Source organism: Acanthaster planci, unplaced genomic scaffold (assembly GCF_054643075.1).
Source record: "Acanthaster planci isolate LZ-2023a unplaced genomic scaffold, COTS_SCS Contig1, whole genome shotgun sequence".
Classification (NCBI taxonomy): domain Eukaryota; kingdom Metazoa; phylum Echinodermata; class Asteroidea; order Valvatida; family Acanthasteridae; genus Acanthaster; species Acanthaster planci.
In genome coordinates this window covers 287,198-301,069 of record NW_028257625.1, presented here as the reverse complement: position 1 = coordinate 301,069, position 13,872 = coordinate 287,198, and the positions used below count along the sequence as shown (strand labels likewise).

At 41.6% G+C, this 13,872-nt stretch overlaps 2 protein-coding genes across 5 annotated transcripts; one reads left to right on the top strand and one right to left on the bottom strand.

Moving 5' to 3' along the window:
• The first annotated feature begins 24 nt into the window (after positions 1–24).
• On the top strand, positions 25–10,402 carry LOC110980702 (vacuolar protein sorting-associated protein 37D-like). 3 transcript variants are annotated; one of them, XM_022237607.2, is made up of 6 exons: positions 25–162; positions 1,274–1,709; positions 2,699–2,870; positions 3,728–3,810; positions 6,582–6,750; positions 7,858–10,402. In XM_022237607.2, the coding sequence occupies exons 2-6, from the start codon at positions 1,329–1,331 to the stop codon at positions 8,064–8,066; spliced, it is 1,014 nt and encodes a 337-aa protein (XP_022093299.1). In that variant the 5' UTR covers positions 25–162; positions 1,274–1,328; the 3' UTR covers positions 8,067–10,402. The 3 variants fall into 3 exon arrangements, with proteins under 3 accessions (XP_022093299.1, XP_022093297.1, XP_022093298.1); XM_022237605.2 differs by having other exon boundaries at positions 30–195; XM_022237606.2 differs by having other exon boundaries at positions 30–199.
• LOC110980703 (dnaJ homolog subfamily C member 30, mitochondrial-like) lies at positions 6,644–13,731 on the bottom strand. Of its 2 annotated transcripts, XM_022237609.2 has the most exons (3): positions 13,698–13,731; positions 12,278–12,829; positions 6,644–6,783 (listed from the first exon to the last, which is right to left on the bottom strand). In XM_022237609.2, the coding sequence occupies exons 1-3, from the start codon at positions 13,728–13,730 to the stop codon at positions 6,775–6,777; spliced, it is 594 nt and encodes a 197-aa protein (XP_022093301.2). In that variant the 5' UTR covers position 13,731; the 3' UTR covers positions 6,644–6,774. The 2 variants fall into 2 exon arrangements, with proteins under 2 accessions (XP_022093301.2, XP_022093300.2); XM_022237608.2 differs by lacking the exon at positions 6,644–6,783 and having other exon boundaries at positions 10,409–12,829.
• Positions 13,732–13,872: the final 141 nt, after the last annotated feature.

Sequence of the window (13,872 nt, the reverse complement as noted above, 5' to 3'; positions counted from 1 at the left end):
GAGGGCGCACTTTTATATCAATGTGCTAGCTTTTCGTCATTTCTATTTTTACTTCGCGTTGGTTTTGTTTGTATTGCATTGCAAAATGTTATTTTGTCGTCGATTTTGACATGTTTGACAGACTCTGTGGAATTAATCTGAACTCGAGGATACAGATCGTTGGTAGGCAACTGGCTGGTTGAAAATTAATAATTTGTAGGTACTTTATTTCACATTAAATTGATCAACATTGAAATGAGAATAGCTAACGTGACTTTTCTTCTTCTGTAGTAGTACTATAATACATGTAGTACAACAACTGTTACGCCCCAACCATAGCATAAGTCCCAACTATAGTTGGGACAGTCCTAGCGCAGGTTAGATGACGTCTACATTGCATCGCAATTCAATGTAGACGTCCAACCTGGGCTAGGACAGTCCCAACTGTAGTGCTGCAGTTGGGCAGGCCCAAGTATTGTTGACCAATGTCTGTGGGCAGTGGTGGGAAATGTCTCAACATTATCCAAGTCAATGTGTCTCACACTTAAATGTGACACTTCATCTGTTCCTCTAGCCCTATGACCGATACTAGGGCCCGACCATGTCCAAATGTTAAAAAAGGTGATTTGTAGGGTCCAAGTTAGTCGGACTAGTTCAGATTTAGCTCAACTGAGTGGAGCATTTAGCATGGCCATGGCTAGCAATAAGTTCCTCTTTTTCGAAATTTCCCATTCAGCACAAAATTTGAAAAAGAGGAATATTAACGCTCCACTCAGTAGAGCTACACTGCTTGAAGAATCATGTGCAACTGATTTGCACGTAATGATTAACATTTAACACATTTTCTTAATGAATCTATGTTTTTTTGTTTAAAATATCGGTCATTTCACTTGTTCGGACATGTTATAACTTTCCAACAGCTGTTGTAACATTTGAAGGGAAAATTAGTGTTATCCGTATAATATTGAACTCTTTCCAAATGTGCAACAAAAATTTGTAAAGCAAATTATGGCGTGGATGGTTTGAATGGATCCAACTTGTGTGATTTTAGCTGCACTGAAACCTTCAGAATCTTCAAAAATTTATACTGCTGTATGTCACAGGAGGCCAACTAGTGAAAGACATTAAGAAATGAAGATCATGTATACATGTACCTGACTTGCGTATAACCAATGGGTCACACTTGACATGTATTGATTTTCTAGTGGGCCAGCAAGCAGCTTTACCTTCCGTTAATTTCTCTTTTAGATTTTAAGGGCTTAACTGATTTATACATATTGTGTCTCATTCACAGGAAGTTGTACAAAAGTTGGCAGTGTCACTGGTAGTCTGCCTGTACTACTTGTAGAATGAGTAGTTACAGCAGCCATAACTACCCATACCAGATAGGTAGTCACCAGCCGCCCGCACAGCCTCCGCAGTACAGTTCCTACACGCCACAGCCGACCGCGCACTTTCCCCAACCCCAACTGCAATACCCTCAGCCCCCAAGCTTCCCCACTCCATCCCCGTCCCAGCCGGAGCCGCCCCGCTACCCTCAGCACACACCCGTAGACAACGTGCCCGTCAGCATGCCCCTGCTGCAGAGGTCAGAACCAGACCGCAGCCCGGGTAGCCAGGAGATTGGGGACCCGCGGTTTGTGCTGCTGTACAGCATGGATAGCGAGGAACTGAGCGCTCTCCTGGAAGACGAGGAGAAATTCAGTGAGGTGGTCACGAACATGGAAGAGGTACAGGACGTGGACCGTGTCTGAATTACTTTTGGCTTGAACGATAGTAGTAGTGCATTGCATCGAGGATGTTAACACTGGGTTTTGTCGTTAGTCACTCAACTCAGCTCGTGCATGCTTTCGGCACACATAGTGACAGATACTTGTATGTTGTAATGCACCATGTCTGTTACACTGTGACACTCCTGGTGTAGTTCTTATGAAGCACATATCATGGAATGTAATGCACTATTATCATCCCTGCACGTTGGGCTCACCTCATCTAAGCATTCCTGAAACCATCTTCACTCCTAGGGGAGTATGCTAGTCCCATGCTGCCATTGCAAACAAGGCGCAAACGGCTAAACATAACCGTGTCTGCCCTCTGAGGTACCCATTCACTCCTGGGTGACTTGACCAAGATCACAACATGCTGCCACCAGCTGGATTGGAACCCTAACCCTGTGATCAGAAGCTACTAACCCTAACCACTAGACCACAAGCTCAAACTGTACATACTTGGTTGTGCGAATTCGGCATTCCCATGCCAGACTTGCATAAATCTGCACACTCATATAGCAAGAGCCCACCAAAGGACTGTCGTTTCCAGTTTCCAAGTAAAAATACACCCTCTCTTGTTCCTGCTATGAGCGAATAGAAACAGTATACCTCAATCATTTGCTGTATCCTACATACAACATTTACGCTTATTGACTGTTGGAAATAAACTAGAAAAGTGAATAGACCTCATTTCCGGGGAAACCATTTTCAATTTTTGTGCCCTGAGTTTATCATATTCAGTGCAGTCTGTTAAATGACATGGTGCCAGACTATTATTTTAAACGTAAACTGGCATACACTTGAAATGAATGTTTATTTTCATTGCTTTCAGGTTCCCAGAATGAAAAGTTAGCCTCACTTTCAATTCAAGATGGCCGACACATGAATACAGTCTATCTAGATTCATGGTTTTGCCACATTTACAAGACCTCTGAGGGTTTTTTTTCCAGGTGAAACAGAAGAAGTTGGAAAAGGAGATGGCGATGGCGGAGAACCGCAGCCTGGCCGAATTCAACCTCTCAAGGGAGCCCCGCCTGAACGAGGGCCGGGCACAGCTCATCGAACGCCTCCACGAGGCACAGAAAATCAGAGACTCCTACATCATGGGGAAAGCCAAGCTCGGTGAGAATTTGGTTCGGAATTTATTTTTTTGCCAGAAACTAGGCTTGGAAGTATTAGTCTGTTGATTAATGGATTGATAAATGTGAATCCGTTCTGTGGTAACATTCTGCTTTTCGATTATTTGTAAATTGTTTAAAAGTATTCCTTTCCGAAGGCAGAATGGCCCAAAACTTTTTGAACCAAACATCTCAAGTTCTGTGTTCTAAAGCAAAGAATATGAAGTGAAAACAAGGAAAGATTGTCACTGAAAATTACAGTTGAATGACAAGGCTTGTAATGATTGAAAAAAAAAGCCTTAAGACAGACTGGGTACTATTTTATTATTGTTGATTAAACCTTGGAAATAAGCTTGGAAATAAGCACATTAGAAAGCTGCTGTCAAATTTATCAAGCCTGTAATCAAAAAGGGAACATTTAATTGATCCAAAAAATAATCAAGTGTACGAACCTACCAGAAACTCCAAATTCCAACATGTAAGCAGATGACACCTTTATGCACAAAACTTGGCCATCACACCTTGGGTGAAAATTTGGACATTAGCAGAAAATCTTGCATAGCAGATTTAAGTCCTAAGAAAAAACTCAGCAGAGTTCCAGTCTTAAAGCAGTATGCCAACTGTGAGTTGTTGCTGGACAGCTGTTCTTGCTCAGTGAAAAAAATTATGCGCTTACCAAATTCCCAAGCTAAGCAGTCCTGTTGCATCATGCAGGGATTAATTCTCCTCGTTCTTTGAAACTTGAAGGTTTGGGAAGATTTGGAAGTTGGAGGGCAGGTTATGGTACTGTTTCAGCTGGGAAACAATACATCTGTATGCTTGTTTATTTACAATACATGCTGCTTTCCTTTTGATTTTTAGAGTCGGTGAGAGAACAGACTTCATTGGACGCAGCACTAGCCTTGATGCAAGCTGACACGGCAAAGGCGGAAGACGACTCGGAGGTAGGCTTGATGTGTTGAATTAACTTCAAACGAGAACTGAATTTGCAGAATACATGGGTAGTTTATGGGCGAAAATGGCAGAGATTTGCAGGTTTCACAAACAAACATGGATTTTGGCACACCATGCGGTAGGTCTCAGTTGGCCATGCCATCAATAAGCAAACACGCAATGAAGACCCCACCCAACAAAAGGAGGAATAAGTCGTTAGAACCACTGTCATGCCAAACTTGTTGGCCTTTGAACAAAATCTCACACTGTAAACATGGTGCATTTGTATATATTTTAATAAACTGTTGTCCAGGTCTTATTCCTAGGAAGATTATCCTGCAAAGTGAACGTAAATTTTGCCGACAATGGGGTTCATCTTAGGCAAGTGGACTGGACCAGTGAGTCCTGAATGAATTATTTCAGGGAAGGCTAAATGATATCTTGTAATATAAACTCATTTGTTAACACGTCATGCCCTGTTTCATAAATATCCAGTAACCTCCGTCTGGCTTTGATATATGAGAAGCCCTTATCAGAAGTCCTTTCCAAAATTAGCCAAACTTGAGGACCTAATGTATTGTTGCATTCATCACTTTGAAATGAGCCATAACCCTAGCTGCATTTATGATCAGATGAGAGTTCACGTTCTATTATAGAATTTGTTGAGAGTTCCAAACACGTAAACTCAGTGAACAAAGAAGCCATTGAAGGAGCGTCTTTACACAGGTCTGCATGTACATGACAGAACTTAGGGTCACCAATTTATCTCTCCGCTGAGAATTAACTCGGATAATGTTCAAGTTCCCTGTTGGCCACATAATATTGGAAATGCAGCTTAAATCCAGTTGGATAGCTGGGCGATGCTGAGTCAAAAAATGTAGTGGGTTGGAATTTGTAGTCAGTGGCGTAGCGAAGGCATTTTCTTTGGGGTGGGTGTGTCAGAGACAAGATGCCAACTTCAAAGTTGTTCGCCAGCCTTGTGGCGTGTAAAATTCACAGAGTGCTCTGTGGTACGCTACATTTCATGCTTCAGAGGAAATGCCGACAGCCAATATATATCATTTACATACTACTCCTGGATTCATGTGCCGACCGAAGTTCTATTTGCCGACTGGATTAATTATTGGGGGGGGCACCGCACCCTCACATACCCCCTCCCCGATCGCTATACCCCTGTTTGTAGTTTAGAAACCACAGTTGGAAAATTTCAGCAGTGGAGGCAAAATAGGTCGTGTATACCAAATCAGGAAGGTTGCAATTGACCATATCACATGTAGATTACAATAAGCAATTTTTTTTTCCAACATGAAGGGAATTTTACAGTGTAAACAAAGTAAAAGATTTGTATGCAGTTTATTTACATGTATCTCAAATGTTTTGATTTTTGTAATTAAAAATGAACCAAGTCTGTTTCATCTAGTCAGTGCCAAATGCTCACCAACATCTACCGGGACAGAACACCGTTTAACTTGATCACCCCGGACAGAACATCAGTTAACTTGATCACCCCGGACAGAACATAGGTTAATTTGATCACCCCGGACAGAACATCGGTTAACTTGGATGGAATGCACAATAAAATAGAAAGCAAACATCCTTGTAAATTGATTACATACATGTACTCATAGCAGGTACAAGTACCGTTTGGTCGTAACCTGTCACTGTTGATTGAAAATGAAGCAAATGGCCTTGGCTGAAACGTAACATTTTCATTTCAAAACGTCACCATGAAGAATAAAACCAATTAATAGGAATTTTGAAATGCAGAAATTAATTCCTCGCATTAATTAAGAATCATTGTCTGCTGCATGTATGAAAGACCAGTCAATACAATCAATAATTACAACATTGTATATTATCAGGAAGTGTGAAGACATGTACATAGCATACAGTGTAAATCATGCACGTGAGTGTGAATACATAGTGTAAGTGTGCATACAGGCATCAAGCACGGTGAAACTGAAAAAAGTGAGCTACATATATGTGTATCAAATACCAGCGTTTTGAAATACCCCAAATGTTAACAGAATGTGAAATCAACAGAATTCCAGAGGTTCTTGTCTCCAGCCTCCATTGAATTTTACAAGCTGTAGAAAGCACTGTTCAGTGCCGTTAACTTGAAAAGAAACACATTTAAAAAACAAAAGTCATGATTACATGCACTGGAGGATTTAGCACTTGTAGAACAATACAAGGTCACATTCATATCTGTGTGTTTGTAGAATGCCAAACTGACAGGAACAAGGTGCTTACCAGTATTATTATTATTAACTGAATCTGCTTGTCATGACGGAGGTACCCAGTTACCGAGAGCTCGGCAATTACACAGTTCTGAGCACTGATTATATTTTATGTTTTTATCATTATTAACCATGCTCACTGGATCCATAAACATTTCATAGCCCTAACATCCCTAACAGTCCCAAATCCTTCAATTTCAATATGATTTTACATACACCTTAAGGGGGTTAGGGTTCAAGCCATCTTAGCTCCCTTGGGAGTATGCCACTCGATGTTGGCATTCCTGATGCCAACCACCATTCCTACCCTCACTGGTATCCATTTATACTCCTGGGTAGAGAGAAGCAAGTATGGATAAAGTGACTTGTCCAAGGTCACAACATGTGTCCAGCAGCTAGATTTCAGACCCCGATCCCATTTTTGCGACTCGCAAACCCCAACAACTAGGCCATACCCCTCTAAGTAACAAGAGTAAGCCCTGAAGGTTGCCTTTACTCTGACTGTGTTTGAATTTCTAAACTTTCTGTGTCGTACTCCTTAGGAAATCGCCGATGACTTCCTAAAGGGAGACTTGTCGGTAGAGGACTTCATTGAGAAGTTCATGCCCATGCGACAGACGGCCCATCTGCGGCACATCAAGGCGGAGAAGATGCAGGAGATACTCAACAAGCAGGGGCGGGGACAGACTGCCACCTCCTCTGCCCCACAAGGTACGTTGAGCAGGGTTTCCGATTTCACCAGATCTGCCAGGGTCAGAAATTTGATCAGCATTAAAATATATTCTCAACCACTTACCAAGGGGTATTATTCCATACATTTTTGGGGGGTGGGGGGAATTTTCTGGGATTTAGAAATTGAGGGCTTTTAGTGTTGTAAAGGTAAAATCTACTTGTAATTTACCCCTTAGAAAGAACTTTTTTGCTGATATTTTCTCTTTATACGTAAAATGAAAGAACCTTTGTTTTGACTTCAATATTGCTGTGCACGCAAATGGGTTGAGATTTACTTTGAAATGATGCTTCATCAGCAAGTGATAGTCTTTTGTGTCCTGAATGCGAATGATCTGTATTTTCGGTTTTTGTTGAGGTTATAAACTCCCCAATCCATAAATGCTTAAAACGTGGTGAGCTGAATTTTAGGAACATTTTTGACACAGCAGGTATTAAAAATACCCCAACAGTTTTTCCCAAAATTTACAACAATTCCCAACATCCCTTTGGGAATTCTGGAAAAATTTTAGATGGAAAGTGTTCTGCATTTCTGAGAATTTTGCCACACTACCGACTAATAGTGCAACCTGTTTAAGGAATAGAGATAGCACAGTGTATGCTTACATCTACCTCCCATTAACAAATGAGTACAGATTTCACGCTGAACTGTTCAGCAGGTGCCAATTTGCATGTGGAATTGATGAAACAAAACACTGTTGCCTATCCTTGCATTTCCTGTTTGCTTTTGACCCCGCTTTATGTAAGGCATCTGGTCTTTGCTAGTTTGGTGGTTCATAACACATTTGTGTGACTTACGGACTTACGTACCACTCCTGCACAAAATATTGTGTGGGCGTACTGCATGTGCTGTGTGCAAAGAATTTAGGCATACAGTGTGGAGTGACACGTTGTCTTTGTTGCTCTAAACTGACAAAGAAAAGCAAGGGGTATTTTACTCAAGTCATCTGTGCTGTGTACATCTATCATGCCTTGGAATCAAAGGTTTGTGGACTACAGAACATGCGTGTCTGTATAATTGTTTTTTTCATTTGACAAAATGAGAACTACGTGTGTCTCTAAATCTCATGCTTTTTTTTTTCTTGGTAGGTGCCACTTCTCAACATTCATCCATGCCGCCCTACGGTCAACCCCATCATGCCCCGCCCTCCATGTCCCACTACCCGCACAATACGCACGGTGCCCCGCCCTACAGCTACCAACCACAGAGGCCAGCGCCCAGATTACCCTACCAGGGTCCCAACTACGGTCCAGGGGCCCCACCCAGGATGCCCACGCTGGGCTCATATCCGCACTAGATGCCAGTTTTCTTCCTCGTGTGTGTGTGTGCACAGAAAATTAAAGCTAAGCTCAGGCATGCCCACGCCCCAATATAGTGGCTTTGGTTGACCACAAGTGAAGAATTTCCACTCGTATGTATGTACGCTGCAGGAATACCAGGGCCTAAAAAAACGGCAGCATCGGGGATTTCAGGCTTTTTCATATAAAACGGACTAATTTCAGGCCTTTACAAGGTACCTGTATACATGTAGTTAGGTTCCTCTGGCTGTATTTGCAGGCTCTGGTATCCCTGCAGCATATTCCATTGATTACACGCATGCATACGTGTCAGTCCCTTAAATGTAACTGAGGATTCCATGCTTATGGTTTCAGCACAATATTTTGTATGCTGGCATGTGCTGTAACCTTAGAAAGAAGATCATACGAGGGCAGAGTGCCACGGTAAGCAAAGCTACAAAACTGGGCCCAGACACAAAAACCTAGCACATGCTTGGCAGTCTTGTAGATTTTTTCACTAACTTACACCAAGCCCCTTATTTTCTCTGGCACATTTATGCGGCAGGTAATTCCCCAACCCTGGAAAGCCAAATTGATTGGCTGCCAAGCAAAGATTTTTATCAAAAGGGCTAAGTCTGTGTGGAGCTGCTGAGCAAGTTTCTGTTGCAAGCAAAAGTTATCAGGGAACCGGTCATAAGCAATATATACAAGCAGTTTTTTGGCTGGTAGAATGTTTCTTTGCAGGTAATGTGTTCATGTGCTTTGCAGATTTCTGCGCTTAGTGGAGCACCAGGCAGAAATAATATGCACTGTTTGGCATTTTGCCCGGTGCACAATTGCAGCAGTGTTGCAGTCGAGGCCATCAAAACACCAGACGCAAGTTACAGGATTAAAAAGACCAGCGGAATGGTTTTGTTGCTGCTCAATTGAAAAGCTTGCAACTTGATTTCAGACTGGAGGTCTCGAATTGGTCTTGTGGTGGTCTTCAGAGGTCTCAACAACAACACTGAGTCGCAGCTCAGCAGATTGCTTTCTGCCTCAGCAATCTCATCCACACTTTCAATTACATCTTGAAAACACTATCGAAAATCAGCAATTTCACATGCTCCGCAGCACCATAATCTGGAAGAAATAAGCCCACTTCCCTGAATTCTCGTGGTTTGATTACTCTGACCAGATTTCAAAATCGCCATGTAATCTGATTTATTAAGCCAAGCTAAACTACTGCAGTGGGCAAAACATAATCGCTTTATTCCAGTCTGGTTAGAGGTGATTTCCTTTGTAAGCATTGTAGTAAGCAGCATAGAGATGTAGAAAATGCCGCGATTGTATGTACTCTTAAAAATTTGCAAATTGGGTAGTGCTTACCGGGGAGAGACACCTTTCTGTGGAAGGGGCAATGGGTTCGGGCATAATACCCAACTCCACCTCCCCTTTCCTATTTCCAAAGGGGGGGGAGACAACTCTTAAGCTCCACCCCCATGCTCCCCCTTCTCATTTGAAGTGGGTGCACCATTTGCATGCATCTACTTCAGTGGGTTTTTTTTCCAGTTTAGAATTAGGAATGTGTAGCGGATATTGTGCACGTTCATCAACATCTCTCTGTTGGGGCTGATTACTCTTATAACTTTGTTTATAGAATTTGGCCCAAGTGTGCATGCAGAATTTTATTTTATTCATGGGATAATGGTTGGAAGTAGTTGATTTCCAAAAAATAGTGTGGATTCAGTGCCCCTGTATTTGCTCCATTTATGGCAAGGAAGTTGCCCTTTTAATCGGATTGAAAAATTAATTATCAGATGGGAATTTCATTGACATGTAGGTATACGTATTTAACTTTTCCCGTCTTTCATTCACCAAAATACAGGAAATCACAGTAATTGTATTTTCAGTACAATGACAAATTCAACATGGGAAATTCATTTTAATCAATTACATTCATTTCATTTTTTTTTCTTCTGAGGAGGCCTAGAGTTACTGAATCAACCACGTTTGACTTGCCACAAAACCATGCAAGCAAAGTGGTCATATCTGGAGGTCCCGAACTATATGATTAAAAAGTGAATTTCTGTAAGACATGACCAGCATGGCCACAAAGTTGTAACATTTCGTATGGTGTGTGCTCCGTAATTCATCAGATACTCCCTTTTGTGTTTTTATTTAGATATTTTTCACTGACTCAGATTTGTGGTCACGATCATTCTTTGACTTGTTTCACTGATGTAGAGGAACTTGCTTCACTGTCATATATTCCTTTGATTGTTGAAATGCATGCATCATGTACAGTGAAAAACAAATTGTTTATACATGTGATAGTAAACGTTGTAAATAAAATGAATATTCTTTGGAAATTTAACACAGCTTGACTTACATTTGTTATTTATTCAGTCATCCTGAGAGCACTAAAGTTATAATTAAAATGGATTCAGCATTGTACATTTGAACAGTTCACTCTAAAAAAATACGTAAAATTTGTTTGGTTCATAATATGCGTGAATGATAAGGTGAATGATTTTGTACATTTATGACTTTTGCAGTTTAGAGTACTATTTAAGGTCAAACGAGATTTGCTTGCTTGCAGTTTACATGGATGGTGCCAAAAGTGTCAGTTTTGTTAACAGGACGCATAATGCTAGAGTTACTTGATTCCAACCAGGTCACATCTGGAAAATCATATCAATGCGAGATTCCTGTGGAGAAAAAATAAGAGTTGCCTAAATTTCTTATGCAAACTACATGTACTGGTTGCCATCCAAGTAAGAGATTAATGGAGGACATGATGCAAAGATAAATCATTCCAATGGATGTTAATCGTTGGGGGTTGTGGGGGACATGCCCTTCTACTTCTACAGTGGGGGGGGGTTATTAAATCGTTTGTCCCTTCCCTCCCCCCTTCTCTTCTGGACCCTAAATAAAAAATGCAGGGGGAGTGGGCCTACATTTGATTCATATTTCAGATTCAGCTGTTTATATATGCCAAATATTTCCTCTCTCTTGGTGACTGGAAAAAAGTGGTAACGACCACAAAAAAATGGTTCCAAACTTGCATAAAATTTCAAAGAAACTACTTATTTTAAAAATGAATAATTAATAAAATCTTGCCCAAGCATTTGCTAAAAAAAAGAGGTCAGAAATTGTCTCTGATCACACCACAGTCACACAGCATGGAGAGTGCAAAATTTTCAGGCCCCGGACCCATGCAGTTAGGGCTTCCTGTTCACATTAGTTCTGATCAAGGTTATGTCCCCCCCACCCCACTTATGAAAAGCGACTGACACCCATAATAATTTTACATGATCTTGGGTTTGTCAAAGTTACAAGAGAACCACAAAAAAGTCCCTTTACATGGCAGACTTTGCTACATTTCACTTATGAGCTGTTGTAATTCTGCAGATCATTTCAACAACTGGTCAACTACTTGCACACTCTGTGGTCAACGCTCAACATTTGAATAAAAAGGCTTTGTTAAAACTTTTCACCAGGGTGATTGGGACCATTTTCCAGGGCAAAGCACAGAATATGTTCATACCTGCGGGGACATGCCCTTAAAACTTAAGCTGTGATGCAGGCTTATAAATTCTCTAATTTTTCATCCTCCAAATCCTTGGAGGACGTCTGAGGACTGAGGCAGAGTGTTTATGGCAAAACTTGGAGGCAGATATTGAAGGCTGCATGTTGTCCACCCATTGCTCCAAGATAAATGTATCAGGCGTATTGCCTTGACGTGATAATTCAGAAACTGATGGCGGGTTCTGAAGGATTAAGGCAGTAGCCACCCCTCCAAGGAACACTTTCAAGACAAAACAGAGGATTCTGGAGGATAGAAGATGCAGCCAATTTCTACCAGGAAAATGTTGGATTTTTAGAAACTGAGGATGTATCACAGTTGAAAGAGCCTGGAAGGGGTTAGGGTGGTTAGCATAATCCTGCTCTGGTAAACATGAATTACATTTTGCTGACCACTTTGCAGCCCTGTGAAATCAGCCCCCTTGTTGATTTTCAGACAACCTGAGAATCAGCTGCTTGTTACTGTGACAGCAACTTGTCAATTTCAACTTCAAAAGTGGCTTTATAGATTTAAACAGATTTACATCACGCATAAATTAAAACGGTTATATATGGCAGAATTCTGTCCTGATCACCATTTCCGTAATAACCATGATGAAAATGCCAACACTCCAGAAGATAAAGTCAGAAGCACCCATAGTGGCGTTTTATTCCGTTCTTGTACCTTGCGCCACTCCTCGGAGCGCTGCTTGCGGGCCTCACGCTCCCGCTGTTCTCGGAGCCTCGCCTCGCCGTAGTGCGCCTTGTAGAACTCATCAAAGTCGAACATGCGCTCCCCGTGGGTGTTGTAGTAGACGCTGTACTTCCTGGAGCTGTCCTTCTCCTGGTGGGAAACCTTCTCCTTGTTCTCACTGTGCAAGTCCCGCTCGGAGAAGATTCCACGGTCATAGCGCCGTCGCAGCTTCACGTTGCCCAAGACGCTGTAGGCCTCACTGATGGCGGCAAACCGGTCCTGGGCAGCCTTACTGCCGTGATTGACATCCGGGTGGTAGATCTTGGAGAGCTTGTAGTAGGCCCCTTTGATCTGGGACTGGGTGGCCTTCGGGGAGACTCCGAGAACGGTGTAGAAATTCAGGCGGGCTTCAGCCTTCTTGTGCTTGTGATGTTTGTAGCCTCTCACTTGGTACCGGCAGCATAGCAGAGAGACAGCAGACAGGAACTGGTTTGGCCTTGGCCTGGACCAAGCAACCCTCATGATTGATGACAATCCTGAACACTGTATTGCACAGAAAAAAACACATGATTATGCTGTGTTGAAAATGTTTTGGTTGTTTTATCATTTGGCACACTCTAAAAGTATGAATCAAATAAAATATTTAATGATTTGGGTGATTTGAAATTACCTCAGCTAAAACTTATTGAATAAGTCAGTTTAAAGCCATGTCAATTCACTGTTATATTAAAAGAATTGAACTGTTTTAATACCATCAACTTGCCGTTTTGATATGTGTGATCTCAAATTATTACATGATAACAGATAGGACTTAATATATTAATGATCCACACAGCCATTTGTTGGCTTAGCCTAGCCCTAACTCAAGTTAAAAAATTAAATCAGAGGGTCATGCTATTTAGCATCAACAAGCGTCAGTGAGCGTCAACAAGTTATTCAAGCATATTTGTGCAAAAACAAATTCATGACAATGTTGCGTAACATTTGGCAAATGGACACTCGTGATTGTTGTAGACAATTTGTTCCCCTCTAGCTTTGTTCACTTACTGGTGCGGAGACACTAAAAAATCAACATGGCGACGGAACAGAAAATTGGCTTATTAAACTTAAAGACATAAAAGAGGCATAGAGGCATTGACGGTGTGGTGACCGTGTGGTGCCGGTATTGTGTGTGTTGACAGTAATTAGAATGGTTGCATGATGATGATATGTCATCGCTCATCAGGCCGATTTCCATCTGCCCGGTTTCTGACTGGCTAATCACTGCCTAAAATCCCATGAAACCGAAAGACAACTTGATCTCTTGGAATGTAAGACTAGGGACCGCCTAGATTAATATCAGGGGAGGCATTAGTGACTATTTAAAACCCGCAAATTGGGGGAAATTCTGACGAAAGCAGCCAGCCCTTACCATCACAACACCGGTTTGACCCTTGACATTCATGATTTACGATATATTTGTTCGCGAATTATTTCATTACTCCGGTTCCGGGTACATCTATATTAGAATGGGAGTTCCCAAACCGTAAGAGTGGAAAAAAAATTAATCTATTGAATGCATATACCAAATGTTCACCGCTAAAATA

Coding starts and splice junctions, on each gene's coding strand:
- LOC110980702 (XM_022237607.2), top strand. CDS start 1,329: ATGAGTAGTTACAGCAGCCATAACTACCCATACCAGATAGGTAGTCAC. Junction 2,871..3,727: donor CATGGGGAAAGCCAAGCTCG/GTGAGAATTTGG, acceptor TTTGATTTTTAG/AGTCGGTGAGAGAACAGACT. Junction 6,751..7,857: donor CACCTCCTCTGCCCCACAAG/GTACGTTGAGCA, acceptor TTTTCTTGGTAG/GTGCCACTTCTCAACATTCA.
- LOC110980703 (XM_022237608.2), bottom strand. CDS start 13,730: ATGAATGTCAAGGGTCAAACCGGTGTTGTGATG. Junction 12,830..13,697: donor GTCAAACCGGTGTTGTGATG/GTAAGGGCTGGC, acceptor TGTGCAATACAG/TGTTCAGGATTGTCATCAAT.